General features: G+C 42.6%; 1 protein-coding gene across 2 annotated transcripts in view; it reads left to right on the forward strand.

The window, feature by feature from the left end:
- The window catches only part of LOC111960052 (uncharacterized protein C4orf19), a 28,844-nt gene that overhangs the window by 4,517 nt on the left and 3,067 nt on the right, over nt 1-21,260 (forward strand). For both annotated transcript variants that reach the window (XM_023981937.2, XM_023981938.2), the window contains exon 2: nt 15,364-15,416. In XM_023981937.2, the coding sequence (XP_023837705.1) occupies nt 15,385-15,416 (32 nt within the window). In that variant the 5' untranslated portion in view covers nt 15,364-15,384. The remainder of the gene's footprint in view (nt 1-15,363; nt 15,417-21,260) is intronic.

Genomic DNA, 21,260 nt, shown 5'->3' on the forward strand with positions numbered 1-21,260 from the left:
AATGGAGCTCTATAGGAGAAAGCCCTGCCTCCAGCTGTTTGCTTAGAAATTCTAGGGACAATTAGGAGGCCTGCGTCTTGTGACCGTAGCATACGTGTAGGTATGTACGGCAGTACCAAATCGGAAAGATAGGTAGGAGCAAGCCCATGTAATGCTTTGTAGGTTAGCAGTAAAACCTTGAAATCAGCCCTTGCCTTAACAGGAAGCCAGTGTAGGGAGGCTAGCACTGGAGTAATATGATCAAATGTTTTGGTTCTAGTCAGGATTCTAGCAACCGTATTTAGCACTAACTGAAGTTTATTTAGTGCTTTATCCGGGTAGCCGGAAAGTAGGGCATTGCAGTAGTCTAACCTAGAAGTAACAAAATCATGGATWAATTTTTCTGCATCATTTCTGGACAGAAAATGTCKGATTTTTGCAATGTTATGTAAATGGTAAAAAGCTGTCCTTGAAACAGTCTTGATATGATCGTCAAAAGAGAGATCAGGGTCCAGAGTAACGCCGAGTTCATTCACAGTTTTATTTGAGACGACTGTACAACCATCAAGATTAATTGTCAGATTCAACAGAAGATCTCTTTGTTTCGTGGGACCTAGAACAAGCATCTCTGTTTTGTCCGAGTTTAAAAGTAGAACGTTTGCATCCATCCACTTCCTTATGTCTGAAACACAGGCTTCCAGCAAGGGCAATTTTGGGGCTTCACCATGTTTCATTGAAATGTACAGCTGTGTGTTATCCGCATAGCAGTGAAAGTTAACATTATGTTTTCGAATTACATTCCCAAGAGGTAAAATATATAGTGAAAACAATAATATTTTTCCGACAGATAAGATCTAAACTAGACCAGAACTTGTCCGTGTAGACCAATTTGGGTTTCCAATCTCTCCAAAAGAATGTGGTGATCGATGGTATCAAATGCAGCACTAAGGTCTAGGAGCACGAGGACAGATGCAGAGCCTCGGTCTGACGCCATTAAAAGGTKATTTACCACCTTCGCAAGTGCAATCTCAGTGCTATGATGGGGTCTAAAACCAGACTGAAGCATTTCGTATACATTGTTTGTCTTCAGGAAGGTAGTGAGTTGCTGCGCAACAGCTTTTTCTAAAATGTTTGAGAGGAATGGGAGATTCGATATAGTCCGATAGTTTTTTATATTTTCTGGGTCAAGGTTTGGCTTTTTGAAGAGAGGCTTTATTGCTGCCACTTTTCGTGAGTTTGGTACACAGCCGGTGGATAGAGAGCRGTTTATTATGTTCAACATAGGAGGGCCAAGCACAGGAAGCAGCTCTTTCAGTAGTTTAGTTGGAATAGGGTCCAGTATGCAGCTTGAAGGTTTAGAGGCCATGATTATGTTCATCATTGTACTAAAATAGTACTAAAATATTTGAGTGATCCTAGGTCCTGGCAGAGTTGTGCAGACTCAGGACAACTGAGTTTGGAGGAATACGCAGATTTAAAGAGGAGTCTGTAATTTGCTTTCTAATGATCATGATAATGATCAAGTTTGTGAATTTATTACTGCTGAAGTGAATGCCATCTTCTCTTGGGGAATGCTGCTTTTTAGTTAGCTTTGCGACAGTATCAAAAATACATTTCGGATTGTTCTTATTTTCCTCAATTAAGTTGGAAAAATAGGATGATCGAGCAGCAGTGAGGGCTCTTCGATACTGCACGGTACAGTCTTTCCAAGCTAGTCGGAAGACTTCCGTTTGGTGTGGCGCCATTTCCGTTCCAATTTTCTGGAAGCTTGCTTCAGAGCTCGGGTATTTACTGTATACGAGGGGGCTAGTTTCTTATGACAAATGTTTTTAGTTTTTAGGGGTGCGACTGCATCTAGGGTATTGCGCAAGGTTAAATTGAGTTCCTCAGTTAGGTGGTTAACTGATTTTTGGCCTCTGACATCCTTGGGTAGGCAGAGGGAGTCTGGAAGGGCATCAAGGAATCTTTGGGTTGTCTGAGAATTTATAGCACGYCTTTTGATGCTCCTTGGTTGGGGTCTGAGCAGATTATTTGTTGCGARTGCAAACGTAATAAAATGGTGGTCCGATAGTCCAGGATTTTGAGGAGAAACATTAAGATCCACAACATTTATTCCATGGGACAAAAACTAGGTCCAGAGTATGACTGTGGCAGTGAGTAGGTCCGGACACATGTTGGACAAACCCACTGAGTCGATGATGGCTCCGAAAGCTTTCTGGAGTGGGTCTGTGGACTTTTCCATGTGAATATTAAAGTCACCAAAAATTTGAATTTGAATTCCCGATAGGAATTCAGGGAACTCAGTGAGGAACGCTGTTTTTGGCCCAGAAGACCTGTAAACAGTAGCTATAAAAAGTGATTGAGTAGGCTGCATAGATTGCATGACTAGAAGCTCAAAAGACAAAAACGTCAGGGGGGGTTTTGTAAATTGAAATTTGCTATCGTAAATGTTAGCAACACCTCCGCGGGATGCGCGGGGGATATGGTCACTAGTGTAACCAGGAGGTGAGGCCTCATTTAACAGAGTAAATTCATCAGGCTTAAGCCATGTTTCAGTCAGGCTAATCACATCAATATTATGATCAGTGATTCGTTCATTGACTATAACTGCCTTGAAAGTGAGGGATCTAACATTAAGTAGCCCTATTTTGAGATGTGAGGTATCACGATCTCTTTCAATCATTTTGGCCGCCTTTCCTTCCAGTTCTCTGCTGCCAGTGACTGGAACGAATTGCAAAAATCGCTGAAGTTGGAGACTTATTTCCCTCACCAACTTTAAACATCAACTATCTGAGCAGCTAACCGATCGCTGCAGCTGTACATAGTCCATCTGTAAATAGCTACCTACCTCACCCCATACTGTTTTTATTTACTTTTCTGCTCTTTTGCACACCAGTATCTCTACTTGCACATCATCATCTGCTCATTTATCACTCCAGTGTTAATCTGCTAAATTGTAATTATTCGCTCCTATGGCCTATTTATTGCCTACCTCCTCATGCCTTTTGCACACACATTGTATATAGAATTTATTTTTCCTACTGTGTCATTGACTTGTTTATTGTGTTATTGGCTTTTTTATTGTTTACTCCATGTGTAACTCTGTGTTGTTGCCTGTGTCACACTGCTTTGCTTTATCTTGGCCAGGTCGCAGTTGCAAATGAGAACTTGTTCTCATCTAGCCTACCTGGTTAAATAAAGGTAAAATAAAATAATGGCAGGAATGGAGGAGGTCTTTATTCTAGTGAGATTGCTAAGGTGAACACCGCCATGTTTAGTTTTGCCCAACCTAGGTCTGGTAGGCTGGCTAATGCTGCCTGGCCTGCATCCTATTTCATTGTGGAGCTATGATCGTAGTTAAGATGAGAGCACCCCTCCAGCTAGGATGGAGTCCGTCACTCCTCAAAAGACCAGGCTCAATTATCTACAAATTCTACCTTTTGAGAGTGGCAGAAAACAGTTTTCAACCAGCATTTGAGTTGTGAGACTCTGCTGTAGAGCTCATCACTCCCCCTAACTGGGAGGGGGCCAGAGACAATTACTCGATGCCGACACATCTTTCAAGCTGATTTACACGCTGAAGCTATGTTGCGCTTGGTGACCTCTGACTGTTTCATCCTAACATCGTTGGTGCCGACGTGGATAACAATATCCCTATACTCTCTACACTCGCCAGTTTAAACTCAACACTGGAGCTCCCCAGGGGTGCGTGCTCAGTCCCCTCCTGTACTCCCTGTTCACCCACGACTGCATGGCCAGGCATGACTCCAACACCATCATTAAGTTTGCAGACGACACAACAGTGGTAGGCCTGATCACCGACAACAACGAGACAGCCTATAGGGAGGAGGTCAGAGACCCGCCCGGGTGGTGCCAGAATAACAACCTCTCTCTCAAGCGTAACCAAGACTAAGGAGATTATTGTGGACTACAGGAAAAGGAGGACCGAGCACACCCCCATTCTCATCGACGGGGCTGTAGTGGAGCAGGTTGAGAACTACAAGTTCCTTGGTGTCCACATCAACAACAAACTAGAATGGTCTAAACACACCAAGACAGTCGTGAAAAGGGCACGAAAAAGCCTATTCCCCCTCAGGAAACTAAAAAGATTTGGCATGGGTCCTGAGATCCTCAAAAGGTTCTACAGCTGCAACATCGAGAGCATCCTGAATGGTTGCATCACTGCCTGGTACGGCAATTGCTCGGCCTCTGACCGCAAGGCACTACAGAGGGCAGTGCGTACGGCCCAGTACATCACTGGGGCTAAGCTGCCTGCCATCCAGGACCTCTACACCCTAAAAATGGTCAAAGACCCCAGCCACCCCAGTCATAGACTGTTCTCTCTACTACCGCATGGCAAGTGGTACCAGAGTGCCAAGTCTAGGACAAAAAGGCTTCTCGACAGTTTACCCCCAAGCCATAAGACTCCTGAACAGGTAATCAAATGGCTACCCGGACTATTGCATTGTGTGCCTCCCCCCCCAACCKCTCTTTTTACGCTGCTGCTACTCTCTGTTTATCATATATGCATAGTCACTTTAGCTATGCATTCATGTTCATACTACCTCATTTGGMCCGACCAACCAGTGCTCCTGCACATTGGCTAACCGGGCTATCTGCATTGTGTCCCACCCACTACCCGCCAACCKCTCTTTTACGCTACTGCTACTCTCTGTTCATCATATACAGTGGGGAGAACAAGTATTTGATACACTGACGATTTTGCAGGTTTTCCTACTTACAAAGCATGTAGAGGTCTGTAATTTTTATCATAGGTACACTTCAACTGTGAGAGAAGGAATCTAAAACAAAAATCCAGAAAATCACATTGTATGATTTTTAAGTAATTAATTTGCATTTTATTGCATGACATAAGTATTTGAGTACATCAGAAAGCAGAAGTGAATTTTGTACAAGAACCTTAGTTTGCAATTACACCAGAGATCAATACGTTTCCTGTATTCTTGACCAGTTTGCACACACTGCAGCAGGATTTTGGCCCACTCCTCCATACAGACCTTCTCCAGATCCTTCAGGTTTTCGGGGGCTGTCGCTGGGCAATACGGACTTTCGGCTCCCTCCAACGATTTTCTATTGGGTTCAGGTCTGGAGACTGGCTAGGCCACTCCAGACTTGAGATGCTTCTACGGAGCCACCTTAGTTCCCTGGCTGTGTGTTTCGGGTCGTTGTCATGCTGGAAGACCCAGCCACGACCATCTTCAATGCTCTTACTGAGGGAAGGAGGTTGTTGGTCAAGATCTCGCGATACATGGCCCCATCCATCCTCCCTCAATACGGTGCAGTCGTCCTGTCCCCTTTGCAGAAAAGCCATCCCAAAGAATGATGTTTCCACCTCCATGCCTTCACGGTTGGGATGGTGTTCTTGGGGTTGTATCATCCCTCTATTCCTCCAAACACGGCGAGTGGAGTTTAGAGCAAAAAGCTCTATTTTTTCTCATCAGACCACATGACCTTCCCCATTCCTCCTCTGGATCATCCAAATGGTCATTGGCAAACTTCAGACGGGCCTGGACATGCGCTGGCTTGAGCAGGGGGACCTGTGCGTGCGCTGCAGGATTTTAATCCATGACGGCGTAGTGTGTTACTAATGGTTTTCTTTGAGACTGTGGTCCCAGCTTCTCTCAGGTCATTGACCAGGTCCTGCCGTGTAGTTCTGGCTGATCCCTCACATTCCTCATGATCATTGATGCCCACGAGGTGAGATCTTGCATGGAGCCCCAGACCGAGGGTGATTGACCGTCATCTTGAACTTCTTCCATTTTCCTAATAATTGTGCCAACAGTTGTTGCCTTTCTCACCAAGCTGCTTGCCTATTGTCCTGTAGCCCAGCCCAGCCTTGTACAGGTCTACAATTTATCCCTGATGTCCTTACACAGCTCTCTGGTCTTGGCCATTGTGGAGAGGTTGGAGTCTGTTTGATTGAGTGTGTGGACAGGTGTCTTTATACAGGTAACGAGTTCAATCAGGTGCAGTTAATACAGGTAATGAGTGGAGAACAGGAGGGCTTCTTAAAGAAAAACTAACAGGTCTGTGAGAGCCGGAATTCTTACTGGTTGGTAGGTGATCAAATACTTATGTCATGCAATAAAATGCAAATTAATTACTTAAAAATCATACAATGTGATTTCTGGATTTTTGTTTTAGATTCCGTCTCTCACAGTTGAAGTGTACCTATGATAAAAATGACAGACCTCTACATGCTTTGTAAGTAGAAAACCTGCAAAATCGGCAGTGTATCAAATACTTGTTCTCCCCACTGTATGTATAGTCACTTTAACCATATCTACATGTACATACTACCTCAATCAGCCTGACTAACCGTTGTCTGAATGTAAGCCTCGTCACCTATCTATTGCCTCGCTACTGTATATAGCCTGTCTTTTTACTGTTGTTTTATTTCTTTACCTACCTATTGTTCACCTAATACCTTTTTGCACTATTGGTTAGAGCCTGTTAGTAAGCATTTCACTGTAAGTTCTACACCTGTTGTATTCAGCGCACGTGACAAATAAGCTTTGATTTGAACTCGCAAAACGGAAAACATTTAATTATCTCCAAGGGACTGAGGACTGTGATGGGTTTGGTTGTGCGAGGCACACTTATGGAAAAGTTAAATCAACAACTCGACATCAACTTGAAGTCAACAACTATCATGGTGTTTATTAAACTACACATGCAATCAAAGGTAATCAAACTATCCAACAAAGGACATAACTACAGTGTATATGTCTTACGTCACTTTGCCTGCAATATTTTTGTAACAAAAGAGACCATCAGGGCAGGTTGGCATCTCTAGATATGAGAGATGGAATACTCATTTTTCATCTAAAGATTAAACCGGCTAGTGCCTTTTCAGCTCAATACTTTGGGCTAAAACCTAGCTTCAGGCCATAATAAAAAATCTTCCCCATGGCTTTTCTCAAATGGATCTGACTGGCAATGCGATGGCTTGCCCCCGATTCTAATCGGATTCACATTTAGGGAACAATCTGCAGCAATCCAACTTTTATTGCCTTCTTTTCCAAGATGGAACATTTAAATTTCCTCCCAAGGAAAATGACTCGGAGCATGGGCTCTGCCAAAGTGATAATCTTCTTCCTATCATCTCAGATCCTAAGAAACAGTACTAGGCAACACAATCATAAAATTCAGATAAAATGCTATTACCGCCGAAGAATAATGACCAATATTGGAATCAATGATAGCTACAGTTGAAGTCGTAAGTTTACATACACTTAGGTTGGAGTCATTAAAACTTGTTTTTCAACCACTCCACAAATTTCTTGTTTACAAACTATAGTTTTGTCAAGTAAGTTAGGAGATCTACTTTGTGCATGACACAAGTCATTTTTCTAACAATTGTTAACTGATTATTTCACTTATAATTCACTGTATCACAATTCCAGTGGGTCAGGAGTTTACATACACTAAGTTGACTGTGCCTTTAACTTCACTTGGAAAATTCCAGAAAATGATGTCATTGCTTTAGAAGCTTCTGATAGGCATCAATGACATAATTTCAGTCATTTGGAGGTGTACCTGTGGATGTATTTCAAGGCCTACCTTCAAACTCAGTGTCTCTTTGCTTGACATCATGGGAAAATCAAAAGAAGTCAGCCAAGACCTCAGAAAGAAATTGTTGACCTCCACAAGTCTGGTTCATCCTTGGGAGCAATTTCCAAACGCCTGAAGGTACCGCGTTCATCTGTACAACCAATAGTACGCAAGTATAAACACCATTGGACCATGCAGCCATCATACCGCTCAGGAAGGAGACAAGTTCTGTCTCCTAGAGATGAACGTACTTTGGTGTGAAAAGTGCWAATCAATCCCAGAACAACAGCAAAGGACCTTGTGAAGATGCTGGAGGAAACAGGTACAAAAGTATCTATATCCACAGTAAAACGAGTCCTATATCGACATAACCTGAATGGCCGCTCAGCAAGGAAGAAGTCACTGCTCCAAAACCGCTATTAAAAAAAGCCAGACTACTGTTTGCAACTGCACATGGGGACAAAGATCGTACTTTTTGGAGAAATGTCCTCTGGTCTTATGACACAAAAATAGAACTGTTTAGCCATAATGAACATTGTTATGTTTGGAGGAAAAAGGGGAAAATGGGTCTTCCAAATGGACAATCACCCCAAGCATACTTCCAAAATTGTGGCAAAATGGCTTAAGGACAACAAAGTCAAGGTATTGGAGTGGCCATCACAAAGCACTAAACTCAATCCTATAGAAACTTTGTAGGCAGAACTGAACAAGCATGTGCGAGCAAGGAGGCCTTACAAGCCTGACTCAGTTACACCAGCTCTGTCAGGAGGAATGGGCCAAAATTCACCCAACTTATTGTGGGAAGCTTGTGGAAGGCTACCCGACACATTTGACCCAAATRAAACAATTTAAAGGCAATGCTACCGAATACTAATTGAGTGTATGTAAACTTCTGACCCACTGGGAATGTGATGAGAGAAATAAAATCTGAAATAAATCATTCTCTCTACTATTATTCTGACATTTCACATTCTTAAAATAAAGTGGAGATCCTAACTCACCTAAGACAGGGAATCTTTACTAGGATTAAATGTCAGGAATTGTGAAAAACMGAGTTTAAATGTATTTTGGCTAAGGTGTATGTAAACATCCGACTTCAACTGTATCTGACACACAGATTGAAGATCATTATGTTGTTGGAAGTTCTCCAGGTGAGAACAATTATTGGTCATTTTGATATTCTGATGTAACTCCAATGCTGCCGTTATTGGTTACCAAGGGACCTATGAAGAGGGAGTATTGATGTGATGTAATAATATGCTCTTTATTGACAGTAGTGACTGTCTCTCACTCATCCCTCCCTAGTTCTCCTTCTTCTGGTCTACTTGGTGTACTGTCTGTCAGTCAGTCTGTCAGTCTTTATCTTTTAGGTCAGTGGTGCACAACTCTAGTACTTAAGGGCTACAGTGTTTGCTGATATTAATCCTTCCCTTTCAGTAATAGACTGTGTTACAGTAGTAACCAGGTGTAGTAGTAACCATCTCTGAGTTATAACGATTCAATCCAAAAACCAGTCGTTCTCTGGCCCCCAAGGTCTGGAGTTGGGTGTGAACTGTAGCCTACTTATAGTCAACCTCAGGTAACAGAAGTAACTCATACCTTCTCACAACTAGAGGCCTGAAGTACAAGCAGGTATTTTAGTTTTGCTTCCTTCAACAATTACCACAGAGTGTGCATTCTTTGGAGTGGTCCAGGTACTGTAAATGCTAATAGGCTACTGTTTAGGCTAATATGCTACTTATATATTTTAGGGTCTCTCTCTTGCTCAGCGGAGCATCTTAGTTAGCCCAAGGCAGACCTGGTTTCATATACTATTTAAAAACATTCAGATGCTTTCAGCATTTGCTTAAAAGCCCGTTTGGAGTGCAAGGTGGGTTGAGTTTGCTCTTTGGGGACATTTATTTTGGTTCCATTTAGGCAGGCAAGTTCAATCAAGCACAGTTGAAGTTACAAGTTGTATTTGTCGTATGTACAGGATACACATGGTATACACCATCCAACGTTGTGATGTGTGTATAGCATGAATGTATATGTGTGTTTGTGTGTGTGCGCATGCATGCGTGTATGGATGAGTGTATATCTGTGTGGTTTTGTGCGTAAGTTGGTATTAGACCTCATGCCCCGATAGCGTTTGCCCGACGGTAAGGGAGTGAGCGGAATGTGGCTGGGATGTGTGGGGTCCTTGATGATACTGCGGGCCTTCCTCAGGCACCGTTTCGAGTAGATGTCCTTTATGGGTGGGGAGTATGGTCCCAGTGATGTACTGGGCCATCTTCACCACCCGCCGGAGGGTCTTGTGGTCGTGGACAGAGCAATTCACGTACCAGGCTGTGATACAACCGGTCAGGGCGCTGTCGATGGTGCAGTGGGAGTACTTGGAGGGCGCCCTCTTGACAAGAGTGGTGGTGTTGTTGGTCTGTGTCAAAATGTGGACGCAGAGGAACTTAAAACTGCTGACTCTCTACTGCAGTCCCGTTGATGTGGATTGGGTAATGTTCCCTCCTCTGCCTCCTGAAGTCAACAATCAACTCCTTTGTTTTGCTGACGTTGAGGGACAGGTTGTTGTCTTGGCACCACAATGCCAGTTTACTTACTTCCTCCCTATAGGCTGACTCGTCGTTGTTGATCAGACCTACAACCGTGGTCTTGTCAGCAAACTTGATGATGGAGTTGCTGATGTGTAAAGCCATGCAGTCATGGATGAACAGGGAGTACAGCAGAGGGCTGAGGACACACCCCTTGTGGGCCCCTGTGTTAAGAGTCAGTGTGGAGGAGGTTGCCAATCCACACAGCCTGTGGTCTGCCCGTAAGAAACTACAGGATCCAGTTGCAGAGGGTGGTGTCCAGACCCAGGGCCCTGGGATTGGTTTCGAGCTTGGAGGGAACAATCCAAGGTTGAGTTGAATGCTGAACTGTTGTCAATGAACAGCATTCTCATATAGGTGTTCCTCTTGTCCAGATGTGTTATGGCCATGTGATTAACGATGGAAATTGTATCTTCCGTGGATCTGTTGGAGCGGTAGGCAAATAGGATTCGGTCCAGTGTGCCTGGCATGTTGGCCTTGATGTGGGCCATGACCAGCTTCTCGAAGCACTTCATGATGACCAGGGTGAGTGCGACGGGGGCGATAGTCATTTGGGCATGTCACCTTGTTTTTCTTGGGCACTGAGACGATGGTGGTCTCCTTGAAGCAGGTGGGGACTATAGCCTGGGACAGGGACAGGATGAAGATGTTCGAGAAGACACCCGCCAGCTGGTCAGCACACACTCTGAGGACTAGCCAAGGTATGCAATCTGGTCCAGCGTCTTTGTGAGTATTCACATCAGCCTCGGAGAGTGAGAGTCTTCCTAGATGGCTCGGTATTGTTTGCCTGGAAGCGAGCATAAAATGTTTTAAGCTCGTCTGAGAGGGAGGCTTCGTTGGGCACCACACAGCTGGATGTGTCTTTAAAGTCCATGATAGTCTGAGTTGCCAGACATCAATTCAAGTTTGATGGTGATTATTATCTTTTTGCATCCCTAATGGATTTGCAGAGCTTGTACCTGCTTGCCTTGTACARGTTGCGCGTCACCGGGGTTCGTTCCTGCTAACATTTATTGCTGCAGTACGGGCTCCCAGCATGGTTCTGATATCTCCGTTCATCCAGGGTTTTTGGTTGGGGTGTGTCCGAATTGTTATTGTGGGTACAACATCACCACATTTCCTAATGAAGCCTGTGACTGAAGATGTATATTCCTCAATGTTCCTAAAACAGGTTTTGCTTTGAAAATATCACCCATCCCTATCTCATTTCAATGGGAACAACAAGCATTGTCTCGAACATATCCTGACAATCATTTCCAGGTATAGGTCTCTCGGAGAGCTAAAAGATAGGGAAGCAACCACCATTTACCTACATATGTAGGCTGCTATAGCCTACATATTTATTTACTTTGTCATTCTATAATTTTCATGGACTTTTAGTAGCAATTAAATAATGAATTTAGAATTTATCCAAATACATTTTCTATAAATAATTTTACCAGCTTCATGTATTCTGCACCGTTCCCCTGCGCTATGGCAGCACTACATCCTAGTTCAATTCGCAAGTGGACGAAACTATCTCACCGGAGAAAGCATCTGAGCAAGCAAAACAGTGCCTCTCCATCTGGACATAAAGAGTATGACATGCCATATTCTTTTTGTCCAGACAGCAGCAGATACTTGGGCTACACATACTGAGACAAAGGGGCGCTGTTTCGCTCGTTCCGTTGCTTTATCTGAGATTGATGTGTCTTTCTGTCAGTGCGCGTCTCGGTCAAAATAAATTATCAATATTTTAATATTTTTATTTGGAAGAGCAAGGAGGTATGGTAGGGGGCAGGCCAGGCCCACTAAGGCTCGCCAATAACGCCGGCCCTGACTGCATGTAGGCCTACAGTGTGTGAGTTGTGAATAATGCAAAAGCATGTGGCAAAAGTGTCACTACTAGACCATAGAGAAACCATTTTATGAATAGGCTACTTGTGCATATCCAGGATAAGAAAGACACCAGATGCATTGTATTTAATCAAACGAAACAGAAAGCAAGAAATCATTACGGGAAAGTAGTTTCAAGTTTTTGTTAGTTGTATGTACGGGATAAATGTTGTGTGTGTCACCGAATTATCTCATCGTTCAATGTGCATATAGCCTACATCATGGAGGGGTTTTTACACACATCCAAATAATAACAGGAGCTGTCTAAAATAATGTAACAACCTACATAGATAAAAAGGAGATGTCCGCTCACTGTTTTGCTGTTTAATAAAGCTTTGGTGATTAAGATTTATTTCAAAGCCAAACACTTTATCGATAGTCTTGACTACTTAGTGAATGGATTGGGCATGACAAAACAAACTGCCTTCATTAATAAGAGGGGAGGCTATAATTGGTTTTTAAATTAAATTAAATGGGAAAAAACATACCTTTTTTATATTTCTTAATACGAGGTTTACGGACGTAAAAATGACATCTCTCTTGTGCCATGTACATATGGGCACTGTGCATCACGACTGGATAAGATGCACTTCCGTTGTCAAAATCCATGCCATAACCAACCGCGTTACTGCTGAAACCAGCTTTTGGTTGGTCTTAAATATCCCCACCAGCACATACTGAAATGACCACTGCCACACGTTTTTAAGGACATACCTCAGATATTGCCACCCTTCCAACCTCAGCGCAAGCAAGCTCATTTAAGACAGGTAAATGACCAATTATGGTGCTATGTTTTAAAAATAGAAGAGTGCTGGCTTTAACAGGTTGAAATGGCAAACTGAGCGTGCGTTTGACAATTGCGCTGGCTTAATGCCAGCCTAAAATACAGCCCTATATGTTTTTGGTGCTGATTTAGTGTGACCTTGGCGGTTATTTTAAGGAGGGTCAAATCGCAGAATGGGATGTTTATGCCATACCTAAATCACATGGGTATATTGACTTCTTATCTCCCAAAGCCCAGAGCAAGGTTGCTTGTTTATTTTCCTGCAATGACTTCAGAGATCTGGAGGTAAATACAAAATCTAGTAGGGATTCTCATATCTCCCAAATGTTTTCAGAACACTAAATATCTAGAGGACATGCAGAAGGAAGCTACATTAAAAATTGTGAAGACGATCAAGAGAACTCTCCTTTCCGTCAACCCAACAGGTGTCATTGAGGGGATTGGCTGAAGCTGTGCACTAATGACCCAATCGAAGCCATTCGCTAAGTGATAGACACGTCCATCCCTGGCATTTTACTGGATCTCTCTATCAAACGGTCCAAAGCCAATTTAAACCTGATGTGCCCCTGACCTATCAGTCCTGGGTCATGTTCAGTAGGAAATATTGTAGGAAAACATGATGCAACAGGGGGCAAAATTATTTCTGTTTCAGAGTTGCAGTGAATGTCAATGTGACATTTACTGTTACATTGAAAGTGAATGCTGAAAATCCACTGTCTTTATATCTTAATCATTTCTTTTTTCACAGTAATGTTTATTTATGTCATAATGCTGTCCGTAAGCACCACATTGTCTCTGTGAAAGAAAGAAAGTTAGTCCCTTTAAGATGTGCAAGGGGTCATTGGCTTTTCATTGCGGCTACACTTTTTTCTGTTTCTCAGTAAAGACCAAAGCTGGGGGAGAAAGATACTGTGTCCTTGCTCCCCTCTCTCTCTCTCTCTCTCTCTCTCTCTCTCTCTCTCTCTCTCGCTAGCAGACAGACCCATTCGAGCCTCTCTTGTTAATTATTTATCCAGGCAAAGAAATGCCAAAGCTTAGGGAAACACACACACACACACAAGCCAGGAGAGAAAAGATCACCCCCATCCTCTCACACACACACACACACACACACACACACACACACACACACACACACACACACACAACACAACTAATACCTACAGTAAGCACGCTGTTAGACTCTTTCTTTCACACACACACATAAATTGGAATGATGAATACCAAAGCTTTATCAGCGCTTCAGACAGACACACTACATCATCCCTGAACACAGCCCTCAGGCGTCACCATGGACACAGAGGGCAAGCCCAAGTCTAAACCTGACTTATGAGGTTCAAATCCTCCCGATAGTTTAGAAAAGCCTTCAACAAAGGCTACCTCTATGTCACAAGGACAGGTGAGTAGAGAACTCTTGGATAAATAAATTGACACTTCTTGAAAGTGTGTGTCACAACGTTTGTTGCTCAGACAGTCTTGGACTGTCTGTCTCAACCTTTCTATCATCTGGGTCTTAAAGAAAATGTCACTGATTGAAAATGTCACCAAGTTTGATGGGACTTTGCTTGTCATTAGAGTTATTGATGTGTGGCGGCCGTAACCTTTCTCTGTGTTTTCTACATTATAGTGGTTATTTATTTACATTTACATTTAAGTCATTTAGCAGACGCTCTTATCCAGAGCGACTTACAAATTGGTGCATTCACCTTATGACATCCAGTGGAACAGCCACTTTACAATAGTGCATCTAAATCTTTTAAGGGGGGGGGGGGGGTGAGAAGGATTACTTTATCCTATCCTAGGTATTCCTTAAAGAGGTGGTTTCAGTGTCTCCGGAAGGTGGTGATTGACTCCGCTGTCCTGGCGTCGTGAGGGAGTTTGTTCCACCATTGGGGGGCCAGAGCAGCGAACAGTTTTGACTGGGCTGAGGGGAACTGTACTTCCTCAGTGGTAGGGAGGCGAGCAGGCCAGAGGTGGATGAACGCAGTGCCCTTGTTTGGGTGTAGGGCCTGATCAGAGCCTGGAGGTACTGAGGGGCCGTTCCCCTCACAGCTCCGTAGGCAAGCACCATGGTCTTGTAGCGGATGCGAGCTTCAACTGGAAGCCAGTGGAGAGAGCGGAGAGCGGGGGTGACGTGAGAGAACTTGGGAAGGTTGAACACCAGACGGGCTGCGGCGTTCTGGATGAGTTGTAGGGGTTTAATGGCACAGGCAGGGAGCCCAGCCAACAGCGAGTTGCAGTAATCCAGACGGGAGATGACAAGTGCCTGGATTAGGACCTGCGCCGCTTCCTGTGTGAGGCAGGGTCGTACTCTGCGGATGTTGTAGAGCATGAACCTACAGGAACGGGCCACCGCCTTGATGTTAGTTGAGAACGACAGGGTGTTGTCCAGGATCACGCCAAGGTTCTTAGCGCTCTGGGAGGAGGACACAATGGAGTTGTCAACCGTGATGGCGAGATCATGGAACGGGCAGTCCTTCCCCGGGAGGACTGCCCGTTTTTAATTTTAATTTATAATTGTAAGATTTCTATTTTAGTAACAAAATGCTTTTTGTCCTTTCACAGCTTCACTACCCAGCTAGCCAGATGGGTTGCCAATGCTGTAAGATGATTAAAAGGTGAGTAGGAGCATTTGTGTGTGTATGTGTTTGTGTGCGTCAGGGTTTCCAGTAGACTGCTTTTGGCAGATTAAAAAAGATGAAAGCTGATAAATTGTTGCTGGCCAATTTGACCAGGAGAAAAAACAATCCCATGGCAAAATAATGCTTTTTATTCATTGATAGAAATATCTGTCGACGTAAATACATTTGACCGGCATGCTTATTGGTCTATAGGTTAATTAAAAAACAAAAAATATTAAATTGGGGTATGTGTATTTTCATTAGTCATCATGTACTGTATAGTACCAGTCAAAAYTTTAGACACACCTACTCATTTTTTTAAATTTAACCTTTATTTAACTAGGCAAGTCAGTTAAGAACAAATTCTTATTTACAATGACAGCCTACCAGGGAACAGTGGTAGAACGACAGATTTTTACCTTGTCAGCTCAGGGACTTGATCCAGCAACCTTTTGGTTACTGGCCCAACACTCTGACCACTAGGCTACCTGCCACCCCTAAGTGGTGGTTCCACTCATTCAAGGGTTTTTCTTTATTCTTTACTATTATCTACATTGTAGAATAATAGTGAAGACATCAAAACTATAAAATGACACATATGGAATCATATAGTAACCAAAAAAGTGTTAAACAAATCAAAATATTTTTTATGTTTGAGATTCTTCAAAGTTGTCACCCTTTGCCTTGATGACAGCTTTGCACACTCTTGGCATTCTCTCAACCAGCTTCATGAATTAGTCACCTGGAATGCATTTCAATTAACAGGTGTGCCTTGTTAAAAGTACATTTGTGGAATTTCTTTCCTTAATGCGTTTGAGCCAATCAGTTGTGTTGTGACAAGGTAGGGGTGGTATACAGAAGATAACCTTATTTGGTAAAAGACCAAGTCCATATTATGGCAAGAACAGCTCAAATAAGCAAAGAGAAACGACAGTCCATCATTATTTTAAGACATGAAGGTCAGTCAATGCGGAAAATTTCAAGAACTTTGAACGTTTCTTCAAGTGCAGTCACAAAAACCATCAAGCGCTATGATGAAACTGGCTCTCAGGAGGACCACTACAGGAAAGGAAGACCCAGAGTTACCTCTGCTGCAGAGGATAAATTCATTAGAGTTAACTTCATCTCAGATTGCAGCCCAAATAAATGCTTCACAGAGTTCAAGTAACAGACACATCTTAACATCAACTGTTCCGAGGAGAATCAAGTTTATTTTAATTTTATTTTATATAGCCCTTCGTACATCAGCTAATATCTCGAAGTGCTGTACAGACACCCAGCCTAAAACCCCAAACAGCAAGCAATGCAGGTGTAGAAGCACGGTGGCTAGGAAAAACTCCCTAGAAAGGCCAAAACCTAGGAAGAAACCTAGAGAGGAACCAGGCTATGAGGGGTGGCCAGTCCTCTTCTGGCTGTGCCGGGTGGAGATTATAACAGAGCTATGCCAAGATGTTCAAAATGTTCACAAGTGACAAGCATGGTCAAATAATAATCATGAATAATTTTCAGTTGGCTTCTCATAGCCGATCATTAAGAGTTGAAAACAGCAGGTCTGGGACAGGTGGCGGTTCCATAACCGCAGGCAGAACAGTTGAAACTGGAATAGCAGCAAGGCCAGGTGGACTGGGGATAGCAAGGAGTCATCATGCCCGGTAGTCCTGGCGTATGGTCCTAGGGCTCAGGTCCTCCGAGAGAGAGAAAGAAAGAGAGAAGGAGAGAATTAGAGAGAGCCAAGATTTTCAAAATCTTCATAAATGACAAGCATGGTCAAATAATAAATCAGGAATAAAAGTCAGTTGGCTTTTCATAGCCGATCATTAAGAGTTGAAAGCAGCAGGTCTGGGACAGGTAGGGGTTCCATAACCGCAGGCAGAACAGTTGAAACTGGAACAGCAGCAAGGCCAGCAGCAAGGCCAGAATGCATGAATCAGGCCTTCATGGTCAAATTGCTGCAAAGAAACCACTACGAAAGGACGCCAAGAAACACGAGCAATGGACATTAGACCGGTGGAAATCTGTCCTTTGAGTCCAAATTTGAGATTTTTAGTTCTAACCGCCGTGTCTTTGTGAGACGCAGAGTAGGCTTCCCACGGTGAAGCATGGAGGAGGAGGTGTGATGGTGTGGGGGTGCTTTGCTGGCGACACTGTCTGTGATTCATTTTGAATTCAAGGCTCACTTAACTAACAATTGTAAATGCAATCGCATGTTAAAAAAAAGTTTTGATTGCCACGATTAAAAAGAGCTAATATTTTTGTTTCTCAACTGGTAATTGAAGCGTGCCTGTCATTCAAGTGCATAGGCAATGGTAGGCAGACTATCAGCACGTCATCCACCACTTTGCAATGTGAGCTGGAGGCAGTATGCCTTTTCAAAGCATCATTTAATTGTTAGAAACCTGAATGATTTACTTCGTATTGTGAGGCATGTCTTACCTAGGTAAAATCCAACCATAGAATCTTGGAGGCAATTATTTTATAAAGACTTTCTTCATGTGCAATTGAAACCAGGATTTCTCTCCTGTTCTATTGGTTTTCGAATAAAATGTTGTTTTTTGTCCAGAAACCAAAGGCACAATGCTAGTTGTTGCATCTTTAGATTCCACCTCTTTCTAAATTTCAAAATGACCATTTTTATTTCTGTCACATATGTAAKCACTCACATCAGGTGTGCTGTTTAGAATGGTGTTTTCCTAGAATTACATTTTAGCAAATGTTTCATTACAGGGGTTCTGTTTAGAGTTCTGTTTAGAAGAATTACCATCATTCTCAAATGGCCGGTAAGTTAAAATCTTCCTCGTAACTGGTAACTCATTTTCCTAACGGAAACCCTGGTGTGTGTGTGTGCTTGCATGAGGGCTTCTGAAATTTGTCTGTATGAACCCATTGCATTTATGTTTGTGTGAGGAGAGGGGGAAGGTTTACATATTGACAGCAGCTCTCCATCTCTAAGCGAAGGTCACACTGCTAAACAAAATTTGTTCGATTGTTTTCAAAATCCAGTCCTTATTCTTACTATCATGAGCTACAGCTACAGTATTCCTCGTATAGCCTTATCTATCCTATTGAACCAGACAGATGTCCTATCTTAATGTCACTGTACATTCTCTTCCCATCCTAATGATTGCTTTCCTTCTGTTTCATATAGATAGAGATGGGCTACATTATAAAGTGTCACTCACAGTGACCTCCAACATTGTCTTTCCGTATAAATATCCAGTCAATATGCAAATACTTATCTCATCACCCTCCTCTCAGTTTACTTTGCTGTAAGTGTGAATGTAAGAGGAAAGGGGAAAGGAGTAATACTTTGATTGAATATAAATAAAAGGGCTTACACCGATTCACATACCGTAGTCGGTAATCCCTTCCACACACACACCTCTCTTTCCCATGTACAGGAAGGTAGAAAGACACACACACACACACACAACCTCTCTGCTTCTCACACTTTAAAATGCATGTGCACACACATTCACACACAAACACACACATACACCTCCCCTTAATTGTTCTCAGTGTCACATTTCTTGGCTTAGCCGTTTCCTGAGCATATTAAACAGATTGGCTGGGCAGGACTGTACTGTAGGTTACTGGGTCAGTTCCCACTTTGACCGCATGCCAACTCTCTCCAGTCTCTCAGACCTTCTCATGCCTGATCACAAATCACACAGGACTCCTGTGAAATCTATCAAGGCTGTTATAGAATACCAAATAAATTACTCCACCTTTTATTGCTAAAACACTTGGCTAGAACCACATGGATTAGAATAGTAGATAGCAGTAGTAGATGGATAGCTTTTGGGTTTGCTTAAAAAAACTTGTAGACATCTGTATGACTTATGGGTTTTTTGCATTCCTTTTTTCAGGAACTTGATTGCCTTTCCTATTTAGCATTAGACATGGCACTTCTTTGTATTGTAGTCACATCCGGAGTGGTGTCTTGTGTGTTGTTGTGGCATCTCATCTACAGTTGAAGTCGGAAGTTTACATACCCTTTAGCCAAATACATTTAAACTCAGTTTTTCACAAATCCTGACATTTAATCCATGTGAAACTTCCCTGTCTTAGGTCAGTTAGGATCACCATTTTATTTTAAGAATGTGAAATGTCAGAATAATAGTAGAGAATTATTTATTTCAGCTTTTATTTCTTTCATCACATTCCCAGTGGGTCAGAAGTTTACGTACACTCAATTAGTATTCGGTAGCATTGCCTTTAAATTGTTTAACTTGGGTCAAACGTTTTGGGTAGCCTTCCACAAGCTTCCCACAATAAGTTGGGTGAATTTTGGCCCATTTCTCCTGACAGAGCTGGTGTAACCGAGTCAGGTTTGTAGGCCTCCTCGCTTGCACACGCTTTTTCAGTTCTGCCCACAAATTTTCTATAGGATTGAGGTCAGGGCTTTGTGATGGCAACTCCAATACCTTGACTTTGTTGTCCTTAAGCCATTTTGTCACAACTTTGGAAGTATGCATGGGGTCATTGTCCATTTGGAAGACCCATTTGCGACCAAGCTTTAAGTTCCTGACTGATGTCTTGGGGTGTTGCTTCAATATATCCACATCATTTTCCACATAATTCTCCTCATGATGCCATCTATTTTGTGAAGTGCACCAGTCCCTCCTGCAGCAAAGCAAACCCACAACATGATGCTGCCACCCCGTACTTCATGGTTGGGATGGTGTTCTATAGGATTGAGGTCAGGGCTTTGTGATGGCCACTCCAATACCTTGACTTTGTTGTCCTTAACAATGATGGGGTGTTTGTTATTTGTAATTTGTATGAACATAACAATATTTAACAACTGAGACATAAACTGAGGTGGAATTTCAGGCTTCTTTCAAAAAGTGAGACAGAAGCTGTAAACAAAAATTAAACAATTTCTACTTTTTGAGAATGTGGGAATGGTCTGTGGACACTTAATAAGAGACAATTATGTTGAGTGTGTTTCATTTGGTGACCTCATGAAGGACAGGAAACACACATAACTATATCTCTTAAAGTGTACATTTCCCAGCTGTCAGGTTTACATCTAAATATTTTGAAAAGTATGTGATTAAACATGAAACTATTTGTGAAAAGATGTAATATGATATTAACCTTCTAAATGAGAGAATGGATTTTCATATAAAGATTAACTAGTCACTGGCCACACCCCCATGAGCCCAAGCATCACATTAGGCGTCATGGACCGCCCTTTTCTACTGAAACGTTTAAAACCCACTCCTGATGAAATTCACACCAGACCATGCAAACCCCGGTGTAAGCTAAGGTTGCAAATTATTGAATTTCTAAGACCAAAACATGCCAGGTGACGCTGGTGTGTGAAGTGGTTTAAACTATAACGCTACCAAAGAACAAGACTATATCACGTGGAGCATTGGCTACACGGCTGGAAATGGCTAAACTCTGAGACTATCGATTCACTACAGAATAAGTGAGAAATTCTAGACGACGCGAATTACTAGTCTGCAGCTAGAAATMACGTAAACCTAGGACGAGAATACAGACAACCGCCGAAACATCTATTCTATGAGAACATTTCCGAATGGTACTCTGAAGTATCAATAGCCGCTCTATATAAACGAATGCTTCCATGGTGCCCCGGATTCCTAATGAGTTAGTTATTGCCTGATTTAATTTAATCAAATAATGAAACGTTAGGTAATCGATTTGAAAATAGCATGTCATCACATTAAGGATACTAGAGACACGACACAGCTGTAGACTAAACTTTGAGGAAAGACAAAATGGAAAACATTATTTTCTCAGTTCATAAATGTGAGGAGGGAGGGAGGGAGCAGGTGGGGGGAAACTTGAAGGAAGATACTCAAGTGAGGG

This window comes from Salvelinus sp. IW2-2015, linkage group LG37, assembly GCF_002910315.2.
Source record: "Salvelinus sp. IW2-2015 linkage group LG37, ASM291031v2, whole genome shotgun sequence".
Classification (NCBI taxonomy): domain Eukaryota; kingdom Metazoa; phylum Chordata; class Actinopteri; order Salmoniformes; family Salmonidae; genus Salvelinus; species Salvelinus sp. IW2-2015.